General features: G+C 32.9%; 1 protein-coding gene across 9 annotated transcripts in view; it reads right to left on the bottom strand.

Annotated features, from left to right (window-relative positions):
- LOC105837488 overlaps positions 1-26,864 on the bottom strand; it is a 253,276-nt gene that overhangs the window by 225,376 nt on the left and 1,036 nt on the right. For all 9 annotated transcript variants that reach the window (XR_004963966.1, XR_004963965.1, XM_036289208.1 and 6 more), the window contains 4 exons: positions 18,701-18,961; positions 17,664-17,867; positions 2,046-2,236; positions 736-1,224 (listed from right to left, as the gene is read on the bottom strand). Coding sequence is in view for 7 of the 9 variants with exons in the window: in XM_036289208.1 (XP_036145101.1) it covers positions 736-1,224; positions 2,046-2,236; positions 17,664-17,867; positions 18,701-18,961 (1,145 nt within the window). In the remaining 2 variants the exon portion in view is untranslated. The remainder of the gene's footprint in view (positions 1-735; positions 1,225-2,045; positions 2,237-17,663; positions 17,868-18,700; positions 18,962-26,864) is intronic.

Genomic DNA, 26,864 nt, shown 5'->3' with positions numbered 1-26,864 from the left:
ACGATATTGAACTAAATGAAAACCGTAAAATATGCGATTTTTTAGATAATCTTTGAATGCGATTTGCTGTTAGAAAAAGTAAATCTATGAAAAAATTAATAATAGCGTTTAAAAGTGCAAATTTTCAGCTTTTCAACGTTTTTTTGCTAAGCACCGTACGTTGATCTGTTCACAAGTAACAAGTAATGAAAGTCAAACCATTTTTTCTTAAAATGTCAATAACTCGGTCAAAAAAAAATCGCACAGCAATGGACAACCACTCAAAATAAAGAGAAAAAATTCCGCTACAAAATGAAAATAATAGAAATTCTCTATAATTTTATTTTACGCGAGACGCAGCGCAGCAATTAAGCGCAGTCGCATTAAAAATTTTCAATTTAACGGATTAAGCTTCATCATTGTGCCATGTAGATAAAAAGAAAGATAACTAGAATCGCGCAAAAGCGGTTAAAAGAAGAAGTTATAAGCTTTAAAACGTTTTTTGGATTTTTTTTCTTCGATGATTTTTCGCTGAGTTCCAGCAATTTAAAAATAGCCTAAATATTCGGTATACAAAGTGTTCCCGATTTTTTTTTAAGTAGTATAGATAGAATGAGTTATTGTGACAACAATTTTGAAAAATGTTTTGGGGAAAATGCGTTTAAAATTTTGTAAACAATTCGTACGTTAACAAACTTTTAAAAATATCTCCTTAAATGTATTTATATATAGTAATAAACATAATGTTGCACATACCATTAGAAAAAGATCACCTACAGTAATCGTATTCGCTTCCTCGACATTCCAACCCTTTCGAATCCTTTCAATAGTTTCTCTACCAGGAAATCTATTAGGTTCTGAGTGATGTTCCGACGACGATTTCTCTATATTATTTATAATTGTAGGTTTTTCGGATATATTGCTTCCCGTTTCCAAGAGGTCCACGTCGCTACTGACATCTGGCAGCGTACAATTTTCGTCAGTACGATTTAAGACCTTTTTATCTGATTTATATCGTTTAATGCCTTTTTTCCCTACTCCTTTTAAGTATTGGACGGATCCCAACAAATCTTCCTTCGAGCTCTTCAAACCGAGACGCTTTTCGTATGAGTTCAAGCTGACGCTGTTGCTAGTGAGATATTCTCCAAGATTAACCATCGGTAAAGCGATTTTACATCCTTCCGGGGGAGCAACTCGTAATAAACAAGTGTCTTTTACGTCATTAACAAGATCCACAGTAGAGCACTATAAGTAACAAAAAAAAATATAGTACAAAAAAACATTAATATAAAATTAATATATTCAACAATTATTACTTTATATATAGGCAAGAACAATAGTAATATTATGCTTATAATAATAAGAATAATTTATTGCAATATATACCAAGCGGGGGAAAATTACGCAAAATTGTATAAAAATAGTATGCACGTAAAAAAAGGCATCAATTAAAAATTATTATAAGTATTTCCCAGTAACAAGAAAAATTTTTAAAACGGTAAAAAGAAATAGAATTAATAAATAAATAAAAATATTATAATTAGTAAAAATAATTAAGGAATAACGTAATGTGGCAAAAATAATCTTGGTTATATAACTTAAACTTGTTTAAAAAATTTAATAATCTTTTTCAGTGAAATATTTTTATTTCAATATTATAATAGTCTAGAAAACACGACTATAATTATTTTAACTATTATTTGATATTTCTTCTTTCTAACTTATAAAAAATATTATTAAATAATAAAATATATTTTTCTATAAATAAAATTTTTTGTGTATACAAAATGTTTGTTTAATAATCTCACTTTAATATTTAATACAATATTTCTTTTAGTTTATGTAAATTTTTTTAGTTTGTACAGGATCACCACCATGAATGTCTAAATAAATTTCAGTATATATAGTTGATAATATGCGAAGAATTTCCAAAAGCCAAACAATTCCATTTTAAAAACCTAAATTTATGTAAAAAAATTTAAGTGTCATATGCAACAAAAAATAAGAAGAAAATATTATAAGGACATAAATATTAAAATGTAATTGCTAAGTAGATGTTAGGATACCGTGGTATATTTTGCGAGTCGCCATCGCTGTTGCAAAAATATTAATAAACTTGAGAGGCGTCTTTGTATGGGTAGTAGCGTGCGGACTCTAGGATTCATAGATGCTGCTTGCACTTGCCACCAAGCCATGTTGTTACGCGGTCGCAATTCTATTGTTATTCTAGATGGTAATTTAATCTCTTCTTGCCAATCTGAAACAAAATACAGACATACATTCAATTTTATTAAAATTAATATTAAGTAGAATATTTTTATTGAACTGGTACTTCTTTTTATCCAAGTGAGTACTGCATTGATATCACGTTTGTCGCGCATGCGCGAGATGTGAGTAACTGGCGATGGATTAAAGTTAATTGGCGATAAATTAAGAGAAAGACAGAGATAAGTAGCAGAGTTAAGAAGGCGTGTACGTGAGAAAGGAATTTAAAAGAAGCGACAGACGTGAAGGCAAGGTAAAGAAAAGAAAAAAGGTAGGATAGGCGAAAGAAAATAGTAGGCAAAGCATAAAGGTTATGACAGACAAAAGCGCGGAAAGAGGAAGTAAGGAAGTTAGAGATACAGGATCAGCGATAAGTAGGTAAAAAAGGGTTAAAAAAAAGATAGACAAAAAGCAAGAAATTTTAATGTTAGAAAAAGGTAATAGCAATAAGGTGACATTCAAGATGTTAGAAAGGAGAGATAGCTTGGAGTTTATAGAGAATGTAAAAGAGGAATTAAAGAGAGAAATAAAGAAATTCAAAAAGATTTGGGATAAAAAGATAAAGGAAGCAGAGGAACTGAAGAAAAGAGTAAAAAAGCGATAAGAGAGCTAATGGTAGATAGGAGAAAATGAAGAAGATGGATGGAGATAGAACAACACGAATAGAAATAATAGAAATAATTGTTATAAGGGGGTAGTACTCAAATAAAATAGTTACGTGACATCCACGTGGAATCCACGTGATTTACATAGATTACGTTACGTGGATGTCACGCAGGTTTTTTCCACAAGTTATCCACGTGGATGCAATGTTCTTTTTTCATCACTGCATCGAATCCTTTTATCTTCAAAATATCTATTAGATTTTCTGTGGATATATCTATTAAGAAATATTTATAGGGAATTTACATGGATATTTCGAGAAACGCTGCGCGCTCGTCTGTCAGTTAGTGCACGGCGCCGTCGACAGGCAGCGTAAATCTCTTGGGAATAAGGTGCACCCGACGCGCTACATAAAGACCATCCACAACACGATTAAGACAAGCAATAATTAGTTTCTGCCCGATGTGGAAGAAGACCGCCACATAATACTTGCATGACTTACTCATTTTATATATAATATATAATTAGGTGAACGATTCGCTACAAGAAAAGTGAAACCTTTACTCCAGTCAAATGAAGAAATCACTTAACGAGTGAAAAATTAGTTCTTATAAGAAGTGACATATCACTCCATTTCAAGGGGCCGTATTTTCACTATCACTTAGAGTGAAATCCCATTCTTTTGGAATAACGTTTCACTCCAAAAAATTGAGAGAGTATACGTATACAAAGATGTTTCTAAAATTCCTAAAATTTTTACGTGGTTTCTACGTCGAATATATGATCGCATCCACGTGAATTCTAGTACTGTTTTTGACCGGATGTCCACTCAAATATTCACGTGGATTTCACGATGCCGATCCACGTAGCATTAACGTAGATATCACGAATTATTTTAGTGGGGTAGTTACTGGAATTCAAAAATAAATTTACATAAGGGATTGAGGAAGATAAATAAGATCAGGAGAATGGTAATAGAAAAAGAAAAAAGTTAGAGAAAAGATAATGTAGTAATTAAAGAGGCGAAGATAAAAAGAAAACTTACTAGGGAATGGGTGAAGGATTTTATGAAAGATAAATTAAAAATAGAAACAAGAATAGCAAAATGATTAATGAGTTAATAAGAGCGAAATTGGAAAATGAGGATAAAATAAAAGAGATAATGAAAAATAAAAGTAAGTTAAGGAGAAAATATTATCGGAAATGGTTAACATGAGAGAAAAGAATAATACAATAGAAAATCATGAGATGAGCAAAGAAGAAAAGACGAAAAAAGAAGAAGGTGAAGATAAGTAGAGAGTTCGATTCGAGAGTTAAAGTAAACGGAGTTTGGAAGAAATAAGAAAAAATACACCCACCCACAAAAAAACAGACCATCTAATTTTTCTTAAATTTTTTAATATCTTTCAATAGCGACAACTCCGTCAAAAATTATCGTATCGAGATGAATCAAAGCTCAAATTAAAGTTTAAACTTTCCTCTTGAAAACCATATAAACCGTAATTAAACTAAATTTTGACAAACATTTTACAAAATGGCGGGCATTGAAGATAGTGCTTAAAAAATGAGAAAAAATTTTTTAATCGTTACGTAAAAAAGTCAACTGGTTTAAAAATGTATGAGTTTTTAAGCTCATTCATTTCCTAACAAATTCATTTTTGAACATTTTTTTTAACAGCGTTACATCGATTTTTTTTTAACAGAGTTACGTCATTTTGAAGAAAATGTTACAAAAACAACAACTTGTTGCAATAATGATACTGATATTGTTGCAAAAATGAGTTAAGGGGATCCAGGAGTGCCTTTGAAATTTGATCGAGGTCGATAATGTAGAGTCATTCGTGCACATCATTATGAGATTTCATATGTAATTCTTGTATAGATTTAGAAATCCTTTTCCAGAATTAAAGTACACATATTAATATTAATCTATAAATTGGATTTTATATTGAAAACAAAAAAATTGTTTCTTATATTGCTCTACTTATCGACTTTTTACGTGTACATAACCCAAATTTTCGTTTTTTCATTTTCCAATTTGCGGAATGCGAATCTTTTTTTCTAGGATTCTAATCTTATTTCTAATTGCACGATATTATTCCTGAGAGTTTTTGTCTAGGGGGCGACGTGATTATTTTATACATATAAACTATAGATTTTTTGTATGAAGCAAATATTGTCGTTAAGTGACTAATAAATAACAATTTTTTTTTATTTATCAGAACAAATTGTACATCGCCCCCTTCATTTTTGTGCGTACTTTAATCCTGTAAAAGGATTTTGCATTCTGTTACTCCAATTCGAAAATCCAAGTTCCCCAAAAAATGTCGGTAACTCTGTCACTCCCGGATCCCCTTAAGTATCGAAATAATACACTTAACTTTTGTACAACTTAAATGTCGCCAAAACGCTTCTCTCCAACATTCAGGTTGTACAAAAGTTGAGTGTAGAAGAGAAGCGTTTTTTGGTTTACGTTATACAAAGATTGAGCGTATTGTTTTGATTGTATACAGATTGTAGCGTTGGTTAATGATTGAAAGAGTTAACGTTATGTATCAAATTTTTTAAACGTTTCTCGTACAACTGTACAGCGAGTGTACAGATATGTGAAAACGGATAGTTATGATCAAAGACCTGAATCTGGTCCAAGATGTACAACAGCACAAAATGACCAATATATTATTACATCGGCATTAAGAAATCGGCATATTACGTCAGTCAAAATAAAAAATAATCTGCAACAAATTGGAGTGGAGGTGAGCGACACCATTCGGCAAAGACTTGCAGAGAAAAATCTTCAATGTCGAAGACCAGTCTTAGTGCCAGCTTTAAAACATCAGCATCGCAAAGCTGAATTAAATTTTGCAATAAAACATCAATATTGGAATTATCATGATTGGAGTCGTGTGTTATTCACGGACAAATCGAGATTTGTCTCAGAATGCCCGATAGACGTCAACAAGTGTATCGTCGTGCTGGAGAACAATTTGCTTTATGAGCCTTACAAACGACAGAAAACTTTAATGGTAGATCCATTATGGTTTGTGTCGGAATATCGGCTGACGGTCATACGGACCTTCACTTTTTTTTAGCGTAATGTGGATTCCCATGTTTATATTGAAGACATTATTATTTCATACATTGTGCCTTACAAGAAATTCATTGGAGATAATTTCTTATTGATGCAAGATAACGCGAGACCACATGTCACACAAATAATAACCATAGACTTACTAGAATAAACTGCTTATGAGGTGGAAAAACGGTGGTGGGGGTATCCGTCACTGAGAAAAGGATAATTGTCGTTAATATGGGTTATCTTTTTCTAGTGGGCGTAACTTCGTAGCAGCGAGAAAGGTTCTTTTCATATTCTACTTCGCATACGCAGCAACTTAACACCATTATTTAAATTATTTAAATAAAATTATTCATACGTTAGACTTACTGACCCCAAAATATGTTTTGATCATCCAATCTCACATGAAGGTCACATCAACAACACGCATACTATGACAGCACGCTCACGCTGACATCATTATTGGTCGCTATGCTTCCCCACTATTCTTCCACTTAGAAAGAGAACTTCATATTAACGACAGTTTCATATTAACGTTTTTTTCTCAGTGACGGATACCCCCACTACCTTCATAAGCAGTCTATTCTAGTAAGTCTATAATAGTAACTGATTTCTTTGATCACGTAAACATACTCCAAATGCTGTGGCCGGCTATAAGTCCAGATATGAATCCTTATAGGACATTTATGAGATATCCTAAAACAAAGAGTCAGAAAACATAATGCTCAAATATTAGCAGCACTCCGCCACGCCTTGCAAAAAGAATGGGACAACTTAAGACAAAAAAAAAATAAAAAATTTAATTAACAGTATACCTCAATAAATATAAGAATTATTAGATGTAAAAAGAGTAAAATACATTATTAAACAACATACATTATTAATCACAGATACGCGCGCGCGTGCAGGTCACATTCTTGCTACGTCCACGTCGTTGATCCTGGGTAATGCCAAGAGTAAAATGCACACACTCACGGTATTTAAATCGGATCGTTTACTTTTAAAAGAAACAAATTTTTAAACTTTGAAGTTTAAAAATTTGTTTCTCTTAAAAATTTTTATTTCAATTTTCTTTTTAAAAATGTTTTTTTATAACAATTTTTTTATAAATTGCTGATTTTAAATAAAAAAGTTGTTTTTATAACATTTTCTTCAAAATAATGTAACTCTTTAAAAAACTCGTAGAAAAATGTTCCAAAAATGGATTTGTTAGGAAATAAATGTAATTCAGTGGATTCAGTGTAACTTAGTAAAAAAATATATACAGTATTCAAAACCACAACTGGCTCATCTCTTACGAAACCTGATCCAAAGAGTATCGACAGACGATCCTAACTACCGTGTCCCTCATTCTAATAAGGGGCACAACAAATCTGGTGGCAGCGATGGGATTCACTGTCGAAAAACCTATCAAGGACAAACACTCCCTAACGGACTCAGAGCCAAAGAGAAAAAAGCCAAGAAAAGAGCGGAAGCCGATCAGAGCGAACAAAACTCGCCGAAGATCCTGCACAACGCAGCCGAGTCGATCAGCTGATCTGCGGACCCGAGATCCAGCAAAGACAGCCATCGAGCTAGAGCTCTGCCATCGGACAGGGCAACAGCGATAGTGGCGTAATCGGAGAAGACACCGATCTACCGCATCGTGACTCACCAGCCAAGCGGCGAAACGACGGACAGCAGCATGCAGCGATATACTGCGTTACTGTAAGTCCGATAAACACTTTTGTAATGCGAGATAACTTATAAGCCAGCGCGTCCGAAAACTCAAAATACGCAGGCCCCCGGTAACTTAGTTATCAAAAAATAACATTAGCAAATAAATAACAATAGCGAATGTCAGACGATAGAAACTCGCCGATACGAAACGAATCGTGGCTATTTAGCAAAGCTGTGGCGCGATCGATATATTATTTGGAATTAGCCTTGCAAGCGGCCCAAGCCGTTCGCGAGGATCGGGATAACATTCGTAGGGCTTTAGAATATCCCCCTGAAGGCAATAGCGAGCTACCCGAACACGTGATACGAGAGCGAGAATTTCCCTTCGCGAGTCTCGATTCGAGTCTATTTGACTACGCGACACGACAAGACCGCGAGATCAGACGGACGAGACCGTACCTTAGCCGAACTCCGAGCTGTGTATCCTCACGGGGTAAATTTTCTCTGACTTTGTACGATTCGGATATATTTAATCCCCAAAAAATTCTTGAATGATACGCAATGAGTGCCAATGAACAAGCACAAGCATCGGGAGCTCAGCAAACTAAAGCTCAACGATTCATAGCAGACGCAAAGAGAGATTCAAGAAATACAGAGAGAAATCCGCGAAAATCCGGCCGCCAGAGCAGCACAGCCCAATGTAGCGCGAGAAAGGGACGACAAAGTCCGAGACACACTGCGCGCGGTAATTCAAGAAATACACCGATTACAAACGGATATAGACGCCGTGCGAGAAACGCAACTACACACACAGCGCATTTATGATTATCGACCATCGCGACCCAGCCGAAGAGAAACAACCTTCGTAGACCACGACGATGACGTTCAACATCGGAGAGGCTGCGGGTCACTACCGCAAAAAGAAGTGCGTTGCATGATCCCAGAATTCGACGGGAATGCGAGCAAACTACAAGAATTTCTAAGCGCGATGACGTACGCGGTAGAAAATATCGATCCAACCGACGAAGTGACTCTATTAGGAGCAATATTATGCACAAAGTTAAAAGGCCGTGCGATGTTAGATTTTCAGACGCGAAAAGTCCGAGATTTCGAGCAATTAAAACAAGAGCTAGAAGCGTGTTATGCTAGTAAGAAAAGCACCACGCATTTACAAATCGAATTTAATACGCTTAAACAAAAAGCTGGAGAAAATGCGCGAACATACGGACTTCAAGCTGACAAATTAACGATGGACTTGTACGAGTCCATGATAGAGGGTTGACAACATTATATGATCGAAAATAAACGCGCAATATTAGATATTTTACAACAGCAGGCGCTTGAAAACTATCAAATAGGACCTAGCAATGATACGAAAGCAGTAGTCAGATCGCGCGGATATGCTATGCTGTAAGAAGCAATAGCTGCCGCAAGCGCGGAAGAGAGAATAAAAGGAACGGCCGTTAACCGACCTAAGTCGAAATATAATATGCCCAGCGGAGAAAATTAGAAAAGCAAATTGCAGTGCCGGAAATGTGGAAAACTGGGGCACCATGGTAAAGATTGCCGAAGCAGCCGGTATGCCAATCGCTTTGCGTTACCGCAACCGGAGAAATCACATGTCAACGCATTCGAAAAATTTTGCAAACACTGCAAGAAACGCGGCCACCCGAAATGAGTGTTAGTACCTAAACGGGAAAACCGTTAATAAAACGTCAAAAAGCCCACAGGAACCACAAAATACTAATAGCAAAAATAATAATACGCGAAAAGCAATTGTACCGCGAAGAAAAAAGAACTCCGACTCTGAGCAAAGTAGCGCGGTCATATCAAATCGCGCCGGTAACTCGAGCCGCCCAGCTGAGCTACGACCTCGACCAAGTTACACTTCCGATACAAGAAACGCGGTCGGGAAAAATTAACATGCTTTTCGATTCCGGCGCAACGACTGATAAGATTAAATAAGCTAAAAGGTAAAACCAAAATTTCCCCTGAAAGAATTACCCTAGTAGGGTGACGGGCCATCAATTGCATACGATTGGAAGTATGCAGGCTCATATCAAATTAGGCGAACGAGAAATAAAACATACCATGTATGTGGTAAAGGATGACTTTCCGATGGAATACGACGGGATACTAGGCCTCGACTTTATGAAGAAACATAAAGTAGCGATTACGGCAAAGAGGAACTGCAAATTGCAGGTGTCACCTTCAAATTAAAGTCATACGTAAAAATCACTCTAAAACCGTGCAGTGAGACCATTGTCCGAGCAACCACCAATAGAAATCAACCCGAGGTAATACAAGCAATAGAAACAGAGCCCGGAGTATACATCGGCCGATGGTCGAACCGAAAAATTTAACGTGCGCAATCAGCATAGTCAATACTACTGATAAGCCGATAAAAATACGCACACCGCAAATGATCATTGAAGATCATGACGAAAGCGATGAACAAATATATGCGGTAATAAAGATGCTGAATGTACAGATAAACGCCCGCGGAGCGAGCGAATCTGACAAACACTACGCATCCGGCATCTCAACTCGAAAGAACGACAGGCTCTCACTCGGATATGCGAGGAATACCAAGACATATTCCACTTAAGCGGAGAATTACTGACATGCACCGCAGCAGTGAAACATGAGATACGTACACAAGCCGACGCATCGCCGGTCAACGTACGACCGTATCGCCTCCCTGCAAAACATAAGGAAGAGGTGAATAAAACGCGGATAAAACAAATACTACACGATGGCATTATCAGAGCTAACACGAGTCAATGGAACACGTCGCTATTAGTGGTACCTAAAAAAGCTGACTCGTCCGGAAAACCGAAGCTTCGAATTGTAATCGATTTCAGAAAGCTCAATGATTTAACTATTGGTGATTAATTCCTCCTACCCAACATTGAAGAAATACTGAATCAATTTGGGAACGCCAAATATTTTTCAACGCTAGATTTAGCGTCAGGGTATCATTAGATACCAATGGCTGAGCGAGATAAACCAAAGACAGCGTTCTCAACGCCGTACGGACATTACGAATACAATCGAATGCTGTTTGAATTAAAAAATGCGCCAGCCACATTCCAGAGACTGATAAATTCAGTACTCATGGGAATACAAGGACTCAAATGCTTAGTATGTCTCGATGACATAGTGATATACGGATCGAGTCTAGAAGAACATAACAAGTGATTAACGGAAGTATTGCTTACGAGAAGCGAATTTAAAGCTGCATCCAGACAAATGCGAATTCCTACGAAAGGAAGTAAATTATTTAGTACATGTGATTTCCGAAGACGGAATATCGCCCGATCCAGCGAAGCTGCAAGCAATAAGAGATTTTTCAAAACCACAAAAGGTCAAAGATGTTCAATTATTTATAGGCCTAGCCAGATATTATAGAAAATTCGTTAAAGAATTTCCCAAAATCGCAAAACCATTAACTAAATTAACCAAAAAAACGAAAAATTCGCGTAGGCCGCCGAGCAACAGATAGCCTTCAATACATTACCATAAAAGAAAAGTTAATGACGGCCCCAGTACTCCAATATCCAAATTTTACAAAAAAATTTAATGTGACCACTGACGCGTTCGATTATGCAATCGGAACTGTATTATCACAGGGACTGATAGGCAACGACCGTCTCATTGCTTACGCGAGCAGAATATTAAATCGCGCAGAGCAAAATTACAGCACCACCGAGAAAGAATTACTCGCAATAGTGTGGGCTGTAAAACATTTTTCGACCATATGTATACGGAACTAAGTTTAAGATCGTGACCGATCATAAACCCCTCATATAGGTTGTTTAATGTAAACAATCCCGGATCAAGATTGATTCAATGGAGATTAAAACTGGAAAAGTAAGATTATGAAATCATTTATAAGGCCGGTCGAGCGAACGCAAACGCTGACACGCTAAGTCGTAATGTGAAGCGGGAAGCTCACGTTACAGAAGCAGCGGATAAAGTCCTCACGTTGGACGAAGATAACGAACACGCATAAACATCTACTGAAGATGAAAAAGAAGAGAACGAATGCAAACCAGCGTATACAAAAAACAAAAAAAAAACAAATTCTATATGAATATCATGCACCTACGGGAGAGCATCAAGGAATCAAAAGAACAATGAAACGAATATGATTAAAACATAATTGGCCTGGATTAACGGCCGATGTAGAGCGGTACATAAAGAAATGCAAGTTATGCCAAAAGAATAAACTTTCTCAAAGAATAAAGGCATCTCTTGTCATCACAGATACGCCTAGCCGACCCTTCGAGAAATGTGCGCTCGATAGTAGGACCACTAACGTTAACGAGAAATGAAAATCGGTACTAACCTTTCAGGATTATCTTACGAAATTTAGTAAGGCGATACCTATACCGAATCAAGAAGCAAATACCGTGAGCAAGGAATTTGTCACGAAAATTGTATTGGAATACGGAACGGCGGAATACGTTTATTATATAATATTAACGGACCAAGACACAAATTTTACGAGCGAAATATTTAAAAATACTTGCAAATTATTAAAAATAAATAAAATTCAAATTACCGCCTACCACTCCGAGAGCAATGGAACTCTCGAACGATCGCATCGGACTCTAGCTGAATATCTGTGACATTATATAAACGAAGACCAAACCGACTGGGACGAATGGATCCCATACGCGATGCACACGTACAATACAACGCCTCACACGGTGACAGGGTATACACCGTTTGAACTAAAATACAATCGACAGGCAGAACTGCCGACAGCCCTAACGAAACAGCCTAAACCCACCTATAATTACGACGACTATGCACAAGAATTAAGGGAGAGGTTAAGGGCCGCAAACCGTGTCGCACGCAAAAACATAAAAGAAGGAAAGGCCAAAGCCAAAACGCAGTACAATAAACGCACGAAGGAAACGAAGTTCAAAGTCGGTGAAAAGGTATTACTATACGACAAGACGCTCCGACGCGGGAGATTAAAGAAACTTGATGCGCAATGGACCGGACCATACACGGTGACCGAAAAGCATTCAGAAGTTAACTACACTACTAAGCGAGGCAGGACAACTACGCGGGTATACGTAAACCGTCTAAAACCGTTTATTGAAGCGTAACAAACATGCGTAACACAAAAAAAGAGAAAAAAAAAAAGGAAAGCAAACTAAATGAGGACTTACCACGATGAAACTGCCAGCCGGAACATGACCCAATTATCCTTGATACAGTCACAGTGCACTACCCACACCAAATAAAAAAGAATAAACTAACCATTACACTTAAAAAACTAAGCACTACAGACTACAAAGCAATGTATATAATACAGCTAAATTAGCTGTCCATAGCTAGATCTTCAGGCGAAAGATCCAGACATGGCAAGACTCCATCGCGTAGATACAGATCTACAGCAAATTCAAGTTCAAGATCGAGATTATCCTCGAAATCACTAGTAAAAAGGCAAGTTTCCTCGGAGGTCTCTTCGTCTTTTGCACCCACAGGAATAAACATGTCGGGGTCCTCCGAAACGTCCATATATAAACCAAAATCCTCCCAAGGAACGGGACCATCGTTGCATTTTCCGAAATGTTCATATCCATTAATTGGTAAAGGCTTGGCAGGATTAGAACCTTTCCCTTCGTCTAAGGAAATATCATCAAGGAAATCCATTATCTCTAAGTTGTTGAATAGTATTACTGTTTCCCGATCATGGAAATCAGAGATAACATCGTCATAGCCATTGCTCTCACCACAGCCACTCCACTCACTCTCCTCGCTACCGCACGAATCTAAGTCGCGGCGAAACATGACGACGTAACAAATCTAAGCTCGCGACACGCAAACGGACTAACAAAAGGCCGACAGGAAACTAAAAAGTCGGACCGTCCAACAGAAAAAAGAAAGGCAAGAAGAAAGATGATAACGAATAAAATATGCACTACTAAGCAGCCATAAATTAGCAGCATCAAACGCACGTGCAGTAAAACGCTGAGACAATTAAATAAGATACGCATAGCGAAAGATGATCCAATAAGAAATTCCTCGTACGCACACACACACACACACACAAAGTTTTTTTTACACGCCAAAAAATTTTTTTTTCTTTTCACACAAAAAAAATTAAAAATTAATAATTACAGATTTATAATCTGGACAACGCTAAGTGCCGCGGAAGAATCGGACACGAAAGCACCATACGAGATAAAGAGATTCACCCGGGGATATATTTTGAAAACATAGGAATACTACACCAAGTAGAGTCTTCTTGAAAAGTGGTAATCAAGTTGACGCCACGTCACTAGCAAAACGACTCACGCAACTAGAGAAGTACGTACACAAAACAGACAACCTATGTCAAATGATAGCCGTAATTGGCAAAGAAACATGCGAAAATCTGCATGCAATTATTAAAAAAGGTTTCGAAAGAACCAATAGCCTAATAGAACGTACAAACGTAAAGTACAAAAAACAAACAGCACAAAAAAGAGGATTGGTAGATGGAATAGGCGCAGTCGCAAAGTCATTGTTCGGTACTATGGATGCCAACGACAAAAAACTCATTAACAAACAATTGACAATATTACATAATACACAAGAATTAAATAAACATGCGATAAAAAATCAACTTAAAATAATAAAAGCTACAATAGCTCATATTGACAATAACGAAAGAACAATTCGTCAAAACGAAAATACTCTCGCAGACGCGACTGACAAACTCCGAACAAAACTAATAGAAGACGAAAAACAAAGTAACTTGCACGAACATTTTTTAATAATTAACGCGATACTAGTAGACTTAACGCGCAATGCGGAAAATGTATTAGAATACGTAGCGAACGTTAAAAAGGGAATGTTGCATCCTCGCCTAACACCCGTTAACGAAATAATAGAATCTCTTAAAGAAGCAAGCTCGCAATTGCCTGAAGGGCTCTATATTTCCCATTTAGAATAGGAAAAGAAAAATGGTCGACAATAGAAAGATTCGCGGAAATAGGCACGTATTGCGACCATTCACACATATACACCATTCTGAAATTCCCACTCATAGCAATGCTTAAATACGAAATATTGAATGTAATTCCTCTACCTATCCCAACTCATAATAACAGTTTTTCATTTATAGAAATTAACCACCCTGTCATAGCGATAGATACGGTACAGCGTACGTACATAATATTAGCAAAAAGCGACTTACAAAAATGCGTAAATGTAAACCGTGAATATTTATGTACTCAAAATCATTCGGTATATAGAATAAATTCAGACTCCATCTGCGAAGCCAAAATGTACGCGGAAATCAAAGAAAATTATAAAGATTGTAGAGTAAAAAATACTACGTCAAATACTAGCATTTGGATAGCATTAAGTAATTCGCACTCGTGGCTATACTCGACACCGAGAAGCCAAATAATCACTATACATTGTAAAGACCACGGACAAATAAAGAAAGCGATTGAGAGAACAGGTAGAATCACGTTAAAAGATAATTGTAAAATAGCAACGGAAAACGCTATAATAAAATCACTCAAAACACCATACGAAACGCGAGTAGAAGCATATCTACCGTAATATAATATCTCGTTACTATACAAGTCTGACTCAGCAAACGACACAGACGAAACGAGAAAAATAAAATTAAAAGAGGTTATAAAAAACTCATCAGAATTAAAGAATAAAATAGATGAAATGGATAAAGAACTTGACAAAAATCCGAACTCAATCTTTCAATCGTCACACTTTATTTTTCCAATGGCAACAAGCGGAACGGCAATTGTAATAGTTATAATAGCGTTAGTAATAGGAATTATTGTAATACGAAAGAAAATGCGTAATAACCCTATCAAGCAAATCACGCTAGATCTAGACGCAGAATACACAATGCATAGATCTATCTTGAAACGAAGCAGTACACACTTCTAATACAATATATATAAATATATATATATATACACATATTTAATAATAACAGTAACAATAAGACAAAAAATTGTAAGAATTTCCTTCCTATGGGGCAGGGGCGCATGGCATTAACCAGCACGTGCATACGTCTCAAGTTACCAAAACGTGACACACGATCACGTTACAGCGAAATGCTGGACTCTGGCAAGTCACAGCACGTGCATCAAAGGTGCACAGCTGACTTAGCTATGACCATATATGATCCGATAATGGGTTTACTACCCCACCAAGTACATTTTTTGGAAAATTATAAAAACCACGGCACAGCCGCGCAACAAGAAAACTCGTAAGTCAACATGAGTCAAGTCGCGGTTCTAAAACGTACGAGCACGTCCAGCTTACCCAACCAGTAAGATGAAGTTCCCAACGGAAATCAAAGAACAAGATCAGCCAATCGATGGGGTGTGCCCAATCGACTACTCCACTCGCTACGAGCGGTTCCTGAGGAGCATCTGCCTACAACCGATCGAGCGGTGCCTCGTGGAAACAGAATTCGCCTGGAGGCGATGGTGCCGAAGGTGCTACCGGCCACATAGAGCCCAGTGCGAACTGCGGGAGCCGACCTCCCACGGGTACCGGACTCAGTTGGCAACCGACGAGACATGGGAAACGGTCACCAAATGTTTCCTGTGCGACAAACATTGATGTACGTCCGGCCTGCGAGGGATTGCCGGAGGTGCCTTTCCGTGTTCCTCGAAGAAGAAGACGCCATTCAGGAGGCCATGGATCTCAACGTCAGTTACGAGATATTTCAAAACTGCCGTGCAAGCGACCACGCAAACTGAGAGCTATGTACTAAAATACTATAATTGTAATTAGATATAATTGTAATATATGCCATATAATTGTAATTAGAATTAATAGTGATCGCGGAAATTTACAAAACATTATTGCGTAACATAAGAACTCAGCCCCCTCGTTGTCTTCTTAATAAGGGGGAGGGATGTTGTGAGTGTGATGCACTCACACAAGAAATGTTGCAAGCGATAAAAGGTGTTAAATGACACCTCGCGCGCGGACATCACCCGGCCTACATACCAGGCGTCGCACCGGACAATGCACCCGGTTGCTTAAGACACAACACCCAAAATCTCCTGATTTTGGGGTGGAATCCGCATAGCCAACAATTGCTGGCTAAGCAAGAACACTGACCGAAGGCCAGTATCTTCCCCGGCCATATGCCCAAAACTCGATATATAAACACCGATGCTAAGACAACAAGCGGGCTCAATCAAATAGCGTATAGCGACGGACGTATGTCGCACGACACGATACTTTGTCACGGGTACTTCAATACAAATCAATGTAACTCAGTGGATTCAGTGTAACTTAGTAAAAGAATATATACTGTATTTAAAACCACAATTGGCTCATCTCTTACGAAACCTGACCCGAGGAGTATCGACACACGATCCCAACTACCGTATTCCTCATTCTAATAAGGGGCGCAACAATAAATATTTATAAATATTTTAGAAATGGATTTTCAAAAAATATTTTTTTAAAAATAATTATTTTTCATAAACCATTTAGAAATGATACAAAAATTATTATCAACAATATGTAGAATATATTTTTAAAATATGCTGAAAAATAAAAATTTATAGTATATGAATTTGAAATATTTTTTATATTCTTTGATAATAATAGTATAAATATTTATTTTAAATATTTTTATAAATATTTATTATAATTTTTTTATATCTGACAAACTCGGACATAAAAATATGTACAAAATATTTATCATAAATATTTTTTGTTCTTATAAATATTTTGTGCTATCTGGAGAGATAATTAAGATTATACAGAGAAAAGAATTTGTAAAGGAAAGTTTAGAGAAGCAAAAGAGATTAAAATAATATTAGACAGAGTAGATAAGATAAAAGGAAAAATGAATGAGTATTAGAAATTGTAAACCAAGTCTCCTTCTTGGTTATTGTAATGCTGAAGAGAATAAAAATTATTTATTTTAATAAAAAAATTTTTCATATAAATTATCTACTTTCATATATATTATATATAAAAAATGTTATATCTTTAGATATTACAATACATTAATACAATATAGCACATATTATTTATATTACTTTTGAAATATATAAAAATTTTTAGATACCTTCTAACTGGTTTAATTTTCTAAGTGCTCTGCATATTGGTGTTTTAATTCTCATAGTTTTTCCTCGAAGTCTAACCTGTGTAGATCCCCAATATACCAATTCATTCAATCTTAAATGAACTTTCTCGTGAATGCGGGGCAATTTTCTTCTAAGTTCACCATAATTTATTAGTCCATATAATTCCTGGGTTGTTTTTTTGACATCTATATATAAGAGAACACATATGTATTACGAAATTATAATGTATTTACGTTAGGATAAATTTTTACAAGATAAGGTAATACAATTTTAAACACTTAATATATATTTCTACTTTTTTCAATACAAAATATAATCAAGTATTCAAACTCTAGTGTAATTGATTAAAATTTACAATCTAAATTAGTTAATATATGAATAAAAACAAGTAATAATAAAGAAATTATTGTTGATCAAAGACATGATTTATTGTATTACAGAATATTATTACAGAACAGTATAAAAATAGCATGGTGCTAAAAGGGAAGACATCAATTAAAAATTGCTAAATTATCTCGAGTAACAAAATAGTAACATTAAAAAAATAAGAATAGAATAGAATTAGCCAATAATTAGCAAGTAAAAATAATTAGTAAAAATATATCGCAATAAGTACTAATCTGAACATAGCATGGTACTTTGTTCACTGATATATTATCTATATTATTAATATTATCAAATAAATCACAATAAATTTTTGTAACAGATACATTTGGCAATACAGAAAAAAATGATAAAAAGAAAAATAATATTATTAAACACTTTAAAATTGTTTTTTTGTTCAGATTTATATCTAATATATATTATGTATAATAACATGTTTAAATTATATCTTACTTTATACATACGTGAATCGTTTGATAAATTTAGTACATTTTAATAAAATTTACTAAACAATTTTGTTTTTAATTTTTTTTGTAAAAATTTACTAAAATTGAACGACCTACGTAAGTATTTAGTAGTTAATAGAAATATTCCTATATATTTTGCATTATATTAATATAGATATTCTAACAACCTTCTGAAAATTTAAGATGTTTTGATATCTTGAGCCACGTTCTGTAGTAAAAATGTCGAATTTGCTCTTTATTTTTTATCATAACATCCGAAAGCCCACGTTTCTTTCCTTGACTCAAAAAATAGCTTTGCAGTGCATCAAAATCTTTACCATATTCGTTGAGCGCTTTAAAAAAAGTATTTTTATCCTCCATAGACCATAATTCACAGGAACGTTTGAGAGATTTTACTTTCACTTCTGCCGTTTCTTCCTCTTTTACATCTATGTTTAAACAAAATAGTTTTATTTAAATATAATATATATCAATAATAAAACTATTTATTGTACAAATTATACAATATATGCATCAATCATTTGAAAGACAACATAAATTATTTTTTGTTAAAATAAAAATCTAATTCAGAATCAGGAGAGACAGATACATAATTTCCTTCAATAACTATATTAGTTAAGGATTCATTTCTTACAAAACTTTTTTACATGAAAAACATCCTACGTTAGGACTGTATTTTTTTACATTCTACTTTGTAAAAATGTACTCAATACTGAACAGAGTAATAATTATATAACTATAATTAGTTTTTTGTATATTTTGGACAGTTTTATTTTTGAGCTCTTTAAATCTTTTACAGCAAGAATAATAACACAAACACAATATAATCATTGTTCAAATTGTTTATAAATAATTCTTATATATGTATACGAAAAATGTGTAGAATTATTCACCCACGCACGCACGCACGCACGCATACCCCAGATAGCATAGGACGTCCTCAGGATCATCCTGAATATGTCCCGGGATGCCTGGGATCTTGTCAGGATATAATAGTTGTATTATTGTAAATATTTTATATAAATATTTTATGTATAAATTTGACTTTTAAAGTAAGTTTAGAATGTTAGATTCTGTAATAGTATTAATATAAATTAAAATTTTACTCATGTCTTGAGGACATCCTTGGGATGTCCTGAGGATATATGTATTCTAGCTGAAAACGTTATTCTTAAAATATTGTATAAAGAGTTTCATTAGCTACAAAATGTCTGAAGATAAACTTAAATATAATGACTGCATAAATACCAGACATTTTAGATAGCACAAAATGTTCTAAGAATGACATCCTAAGACAGTCCTTAAAACGTCCTAAGAGAGTCCTCAGGACATCCTACGAAAGTCCTCAAAACATCCTAAAATAGTATTCAGGGACATCCTGGACATATAGTAATTTTTGAAAAAGACGGGTAAATTAATATAGCAAGTGAGAAATTTTTGAATATCGTACGTATTTCTAAAATGTATTACAAAATCAAATGTGTAAAAATGTTGACTTCAAAGTCAGATTGAATGTCTATACTTATTGAAACAATATGGCATATTAACAATACTAAAAAATTATAAAAAATGACATTAAATAATTTTTTAATTTTATTTTATACAAACGGCGCAAAAACAGTTTTTTAATAAGTTATTCCACATGCTATTTCGCGCGCATATGTAAAAATAATTTAAAAAAACTGTAAAACTTTATATTTATTTATAAAAATATAAGTTAACTATATATGTTTCATCCTTATGACAACATCTATTGTAATGATCTATACCAAATATGTATGCATAAACAAGAAGTACTCGTGGATCATCACGAAGCGTTAGAATGCGTATGGTCTTCGAAATCAAGCAACGTCGGCGATGGTTGATACTTGGATGGGTGACCGTTTTCTCTGGTACAGAGATTAAACATGCTTTAACAGGTACAACTGTCGCTGAACCATGTATAGTCTTCTTCCTCTTACAAAATTATCGTAGAAATAATTTGAACTTTTAATTTTTTGTTAAAGTTTTTTTTTCAATTCTTAAAAACTGTTAAAAATACTTAGAAATATTTAAAAATTTTCTAAATTAATCGGAGTCTTTTATTTTTTAAATTTTTCTGAAAAACGTTTCAATTCTTATAAAAAATCAATACATTTATCAAAAATCCTTAAAAAAATCTAAAAAATCTGACAAAAAGTAGTCATTGTTTGCTATTCCTGAGGATGTCCTGAGGAAATCCTATAGTACGTTCGGTGAATTGTCCTCAGGATTTCCTGAGGACTAAAAAGTGGCGCTCATTTGCTATTCCTCAAGATGTCCTGAGGACGTCTCAGGATAAAATCAGGACGTCCTCAGAATATCCACGAAGTCCGTCCTGGACGTCCTGAGGACGTCCGTGTGCTATCTGGGACGTGTGTGTGCGCGCGCGTGTGTATATGTGTGTAAAAGTATTTCAATTGCATTGTTTTTTACTTATTTTAACAGAATCATTATTTTATCAAAATTAATATTTTTAATGATATATTTATTATATTCATTATATTCATATTATATTCAATTTAAATATAGAAAAATTGAATTATTCTCGTCTGATATTAAACCTTAAATAATTCTTAATCTTAATTTGTTAAAATTTTTCTTATATAAAACAATAACGAGAATGGGAAGTGAGAAATATTCAGAGAACAATAATATTGGAATTCAATTAATTTAAAATTATGAAGAATAAAATCAAGTAGAGTTGTAGTTTTATTGTTTTGTATTAATATCGAGACTTCAAACGAAAAAACAGGGTGGCGAAAAATTTAAAATTTAAAAGTAATGCTTATAATGGTCAAGTAAAACAAGCTCGAAAGATTTAAAATATAAATATGAATATAAATTATTAATAATAATCTCAAATTTAACTAAGGGAACCTTACAATTCTGAAAATTATAATTTAATAAAACTTGGCATCAGTGTAGAGGGGGTAAATACATGAATTTAGAAATTTTCTGTTCAGGCACAAAAACGGTTTGAAAGGATAAACCATAACTCTTCAAAGATTGAGACATTTTTGCCTTTTCTCTATATATCTTGTAAATTAAACAAAATATAAATAAATGTTTTATACAAAAGTTTTACAGCATAAATATTCCTATTTAACTATGTTATTTATTTAAAAGTTTTCTCAAACAAAAAATTTCTAAATTCATGTATTTATTTCCTCTACATTTATGCCAAGTTCCATTAAGGGAATGCTAAAGCTGTCCTGTTTTATCGATTATTTTGATTATTTTCAATTCACTAATCTTTTAATTGTATTTACAGAATTAAAAATCCTTTTCCACAATTAAAGTACGGACGGTAACATAATACGCACGTAAGAATTTTATATAAAAAACGAAAAAAAATTTTAATATAATTTATAAATTAAAATTTTTTTTTGTTTATAAATTATATAGGTTTTGTTTGTATATAAAATTCTTACGTGCGTATTATGTTACCGTCTGTACTTTAATTGTAGAAAAGGATTTTTAATTCTGTAAATTCAATTAAAAGATTAGTGAATTGAAAATAAGCAAAATAATCGATAAAACAGGACAGCTTTAGCATCCCCTTAACCCTTTGAGCCACGAATTATTCTTGCTTACCAATTTCCATGAAACTTAGTATCTAGGAGTTTTTGAGGTCGCTGATTACAAAACCGTTGTCAGATTTTCAAAATTCAAAATGGCGGATCCAATATGGCAAGCATAAAATTAAAAATTTAACTAATTTTCGTAAAACTTAGTATCTAGGGTTTTTGGAGTGCTGATTACAAATTTATTGTAATCAGATCCGTTGTAATCAGTTTTTTAAAATTTATAATAGCAAATTCAATGTGGCAGTCGTAAAAATTTTAATTATTTAAAATCAAGTGTTTAGGGTGTTTTAGATGTCTGATGTCATATCTGTTTTCAGACCTTTTTATTATTGTTCAAAAAAAGATGAAGGTAATAAATTTATATACATTCAAAACTTTTAGTAATTATAATGAGTCCCGCTTTTGGCGTTACCTAGAACTGATGATGAGGACGTAGCGAGATTTCAGTTCCATTTTGTACTTTTATTTTTATTTTTTTATTCTTAATAAAAGCCACATTGGATCCACCATTTTAAATTTTAAAAATCTGACAGCGGATTCGTAATTAGCGACCTCAAAAAACTCCCAGATATAGAGTTTTGTAAAAATTAGCGCTCTTCTCTGAGAGTAAATATATTAAAAAAAAATAGCAAATTTTGGGTATATGTTTATTTATAGCAAGTAAATAAATACACATTTGTGGTCATATATATTTTTTAAACATAACCTACAGTATCCCAAACTATCAGAAAAAAAACTAATTTTAAACGGTTAAAAAATTGTTAAAATAATTAAAAACTGGAGAGACCTTGGTGTGTCACTCACAAGGGAGCCTCGTGAACCCAAAAATTCTGATTTTAATGAAACTTGGCATAAATGTAGAGGGGGTAAATACATGAATTTAGAAATTAAAAGTTGGTGCTTATAAATGGTTTAAAGGGTTGAAATGCTTAAATAACTGTGTTATTTATTTTTAAAAACAAATTTTTTTTAAAACAAATTTTTTTTCTTTGAAAAAAAATTTTTTTGGGAAAAAATAAATATGATAGTTGAATAGAGGTATTTATACTGTAAAACTTTTGTATGAAACATTTTTTAATATTTTGTTTAGTTTACGAGATATATCGAGAAAAGGCAAAAACTCAAAATTTTTGAAGGGTGGTTTTAACCCTTTAAACCATTTATAAGCACCAACTTTTAATTTCTAAATTCATGTATTTACCCCCTCTACATTTATGCCAAGTTTCATTAAAATCAGAATTTTCGGGTTCGCGAGGTCGCTTCAAAGTTGAGACATTTTTGCATTTTCTCGATATATCTCGTAAACTAAACAAAATATTAAAAAATGTTTTATACAAAAGTTTTACAGCATAAATACCTCCATTTAACTACGCTGTTTATTTTTCGAAAAGAAAATTTTTTTTTAATTAAGATAAATTTTCAATAAAATTGACTTTTATGTATATAGCATTTATAAAGTAATTATACTATCTTATACTACGTTTTATTTATATCATCTATGTGTATATTATATATGTTATATATTATCTACGTTATAATACTATACATTTATATTATCTGCATCCTTGTATGTATTAGTTTTTATCTAACAGTTGCGCAATATTAGTAGTCACGTTGCTTTCACACAGTGTTCATTCTCTCTACGTCACATATTTCACATTCAAGTTTTATATTCGTCATGTCACGGTATGTATCATATATGAAATCACGTATTAATAAAAGTTTGGTATCTTTATTAATGGTGTTACGCGTTATTTTCACATCAGTGTCAAGTCTAACGTGTGTTTGATCAGTACATCAGTATCACATCTAACATGTGCTTGATTTTTCTTGTTAGATTATTTTTAATTAAGCGAAGTATAATGTTACACATAAATGTTGCGAATGTTCTTAATATGTTAATTATTTAATTTCAAATTACACATATTCCACCAACGCCTATAAATGAAAGAGAAATACAATTACGTGATGTGATAAAGGATATTATAACAAATGCAGTGAATGACTTATCATTTGATGTACACACTCATTTTGCTTTAAAATTTTTAAATTATTTGGAAGTGGATTTACCTGACATAGAATATGTAACAGATAAAGTGGAAGAATTTTTAGAAAATGATAATGTTGATTATAAACCTGATAATGAATATAATTGTGAATCAGAAGACGAAATTTTAAATAGTAGCTATAAAAGGAAAGCCGTTGAATATTGGAGAAGTGATAAAAGGCCGACACTCTCTTTTAGGAGTGCAACGTCGCTTCAGAAAGGTGAAGTCCCTACCACAATTATCATTAAAAAAAATTCTTCCTCATCATTTGTTACATATTCTGTGTCAGGTAAATCCACTTCCCAATAATTTTAAAATTCTAAAGCAGTATCAGTGTGTACATCAAATGATAAGTCACATTCACTGTTATAATATCATTTGTTATAATATCCTCTATTACATCACGTAATTGTATTTCTCTTTCATTTATAGGTGGAATATGTATAATTTGAAATAAAATAATTAACATATTAAAAACATTCGCAACATTTACGTGTAACATTATGCTTCGCTTAATTAAATAATCTAACAGAAAAATCAAGCACACGTTAGATGTGATACTGATGTACTGATCAAGCACACGTTAGACTTGATACAGATGTGAAAATGACGCGTAGTATATAAATAGTGTAAATACTATGATAATTTAATAAAAACATAGTAAAAATTTTCATAATTCCTTACTTGGTCCGCGCTTACTATTTATTTTAATCATTTTTGCTATAAAACTTTCTCGATGTACGAAATAGTATTTTTTCGTGTATTTCTTCAAAAGGCAAACCACGATTTTCAGCGGCTTCACGTCTGTCACCGATTAAAGAAGTCGTAAGATCTTTAGCAGATGCCGACACCGCAAGATTTATGAGTCAATGCCGCTATTACAATTGCTTTTACAAAAAATCGCCGCTTAGACCTTAGATATTTACATTTCGTTCAGATGGGCACTCGCTGTAGAAAGATTGGTACAACATTTCTGTGTGAAAATCACAAGATGATACAGTGTGGCGAGTGTCGCTTGGAGTCATGAAAATATTTTAATAATTTTTTTTACTTTAATAATATATTTTATATTTAAAAAAGAAACATTTTTACAGTTCTATAGTAAAATGAAAAAGATTGTGTCTTTATTAACTTTTTCATTTTTTTTTCGACTATTTTTTTTCTAACTTTTATTTTTCAAAATAATTATACTTTTTATATGACATCTAAAATCCATTTCATCCGGGTTCTAAATCTATCTTTTACCTTTCCAAAACTTTTTTTAAAATTCATTAAAAATTGACGAAAATACGATACATTTTTAAAAAGGAGTTTTTTGCGATTTTCTCAAACCTTATTTAAGTTAATGTTTCACGTGTTTAATGATAATTAATATTATTGCGGATTACACCATCGTCTTCGTCATGAAAAGACAAAGAAATTCATATAGCACAATATTGATTTTAATTCATCTGTTCAATGCAGCACATTTGGGAACGAATGGAGAACATTTTTAACTTGCTACAATATACTCCATTCCTCAAAACGTTTGAGATCGAAAAATATAGGTATAAAGTTCTAGGGTTAAAATCAGAATTTTTGGGTTTTTAAGGTTCCCTTGTAAGTATTAATAAAAAAGTTTTAACTGTACATCATGTACAGTCATCATTAGTTTTATATAAATATAACTACCAATAATTTAAAAAATTCAGATAAAAAAACATAATGTTGTCAATAATTTTATCTTTTTGACACTTTGCCAATAAATGAAAAAGCAAATGCACTCTGATAACACATTAATAATAAAACTGACTTTTATTTGTAATACTAATATTTGTTTTTAATATTATATTCTTATTTCTTAAATTATTCCCGTTTTACTTAACATGCTTATATTTTTTATCACTGTGCAATTTTAGATGTTTTTTAGTTTACCGTAATTTTTTAAAATATTTTTTCTATCCAATGTGTGTTACGTTTTATTCAAATTTATTAAATTATTGATACATAATTGATACTTATTATATTTATATAAGACTGATCACAGACTAAGTACAGTTTAAATATTTCTATTAATGCTTAATTAAATTTGATTATTATTAATAACTTACATTCATGTTTATATCTTAAATTATTTTCAAACTTGTTTTACCTCTTACCATACATTGCTTTGTAAAAATTTAAGCCTATATTACTATAAAATTAGAATTTGAAAATATTCAACAATTTTTTTACCAGCTTATTTCAGAGCTCTCTTGTACTTTGGATTTGTTTCTGTCTAGTTACAATTATAAAAATAAATCACTTTAGTATTGGAAATACTGGAATTCAATGTTATATTTGCATTTTTACTTTAATATTGGAATTTAATGTTATGTTTGCTTTTTTATAAATCATATAGTTTTTCACAAAAGGTAAATCTATCTCTTTTATAGTATACAATCTATTATTTTATGACATTCTTATAACAGTCTTTCATTATTTACAAAAATTTTTTTATCAAAAAATTCCATTTTATATAATATAAAAAAAAGCAATTATTGTATTCGGAAACTATAGTCAAAATTTTTAAAATAAGTTTTTTTTAATTTAATGTTACACCTATCTGATATATAATAATGAAGCATTTTTACATATTTTAATTACTTTTAGTGCTGCAGTTGTAAAAACCAGATTTTTTTTTAATTTTTAAAAGT

The sequence above is a fragment of the Monomorium pharaonis genome, chromosome 1 (assembly GCF_013373865.1).
Source record: "Monomorium pharaonis isolate MP-MQ-018 chromosome 1, ASM1337386v2, whole genome shotgun sequence".
In the NCBI taxonomy this organism is placed as follows: domain Eukaryota; kingdom Metazoa; phylum Arthropoda; class Insecta; order Hymenoptera; family Formicidae; genus Monomorium; species Monomorium pharaonis.
Note: the sequence above shows the minus strand (reverse complement) of the source record. Positions and strands in the feature narration are given on the sequence as shown.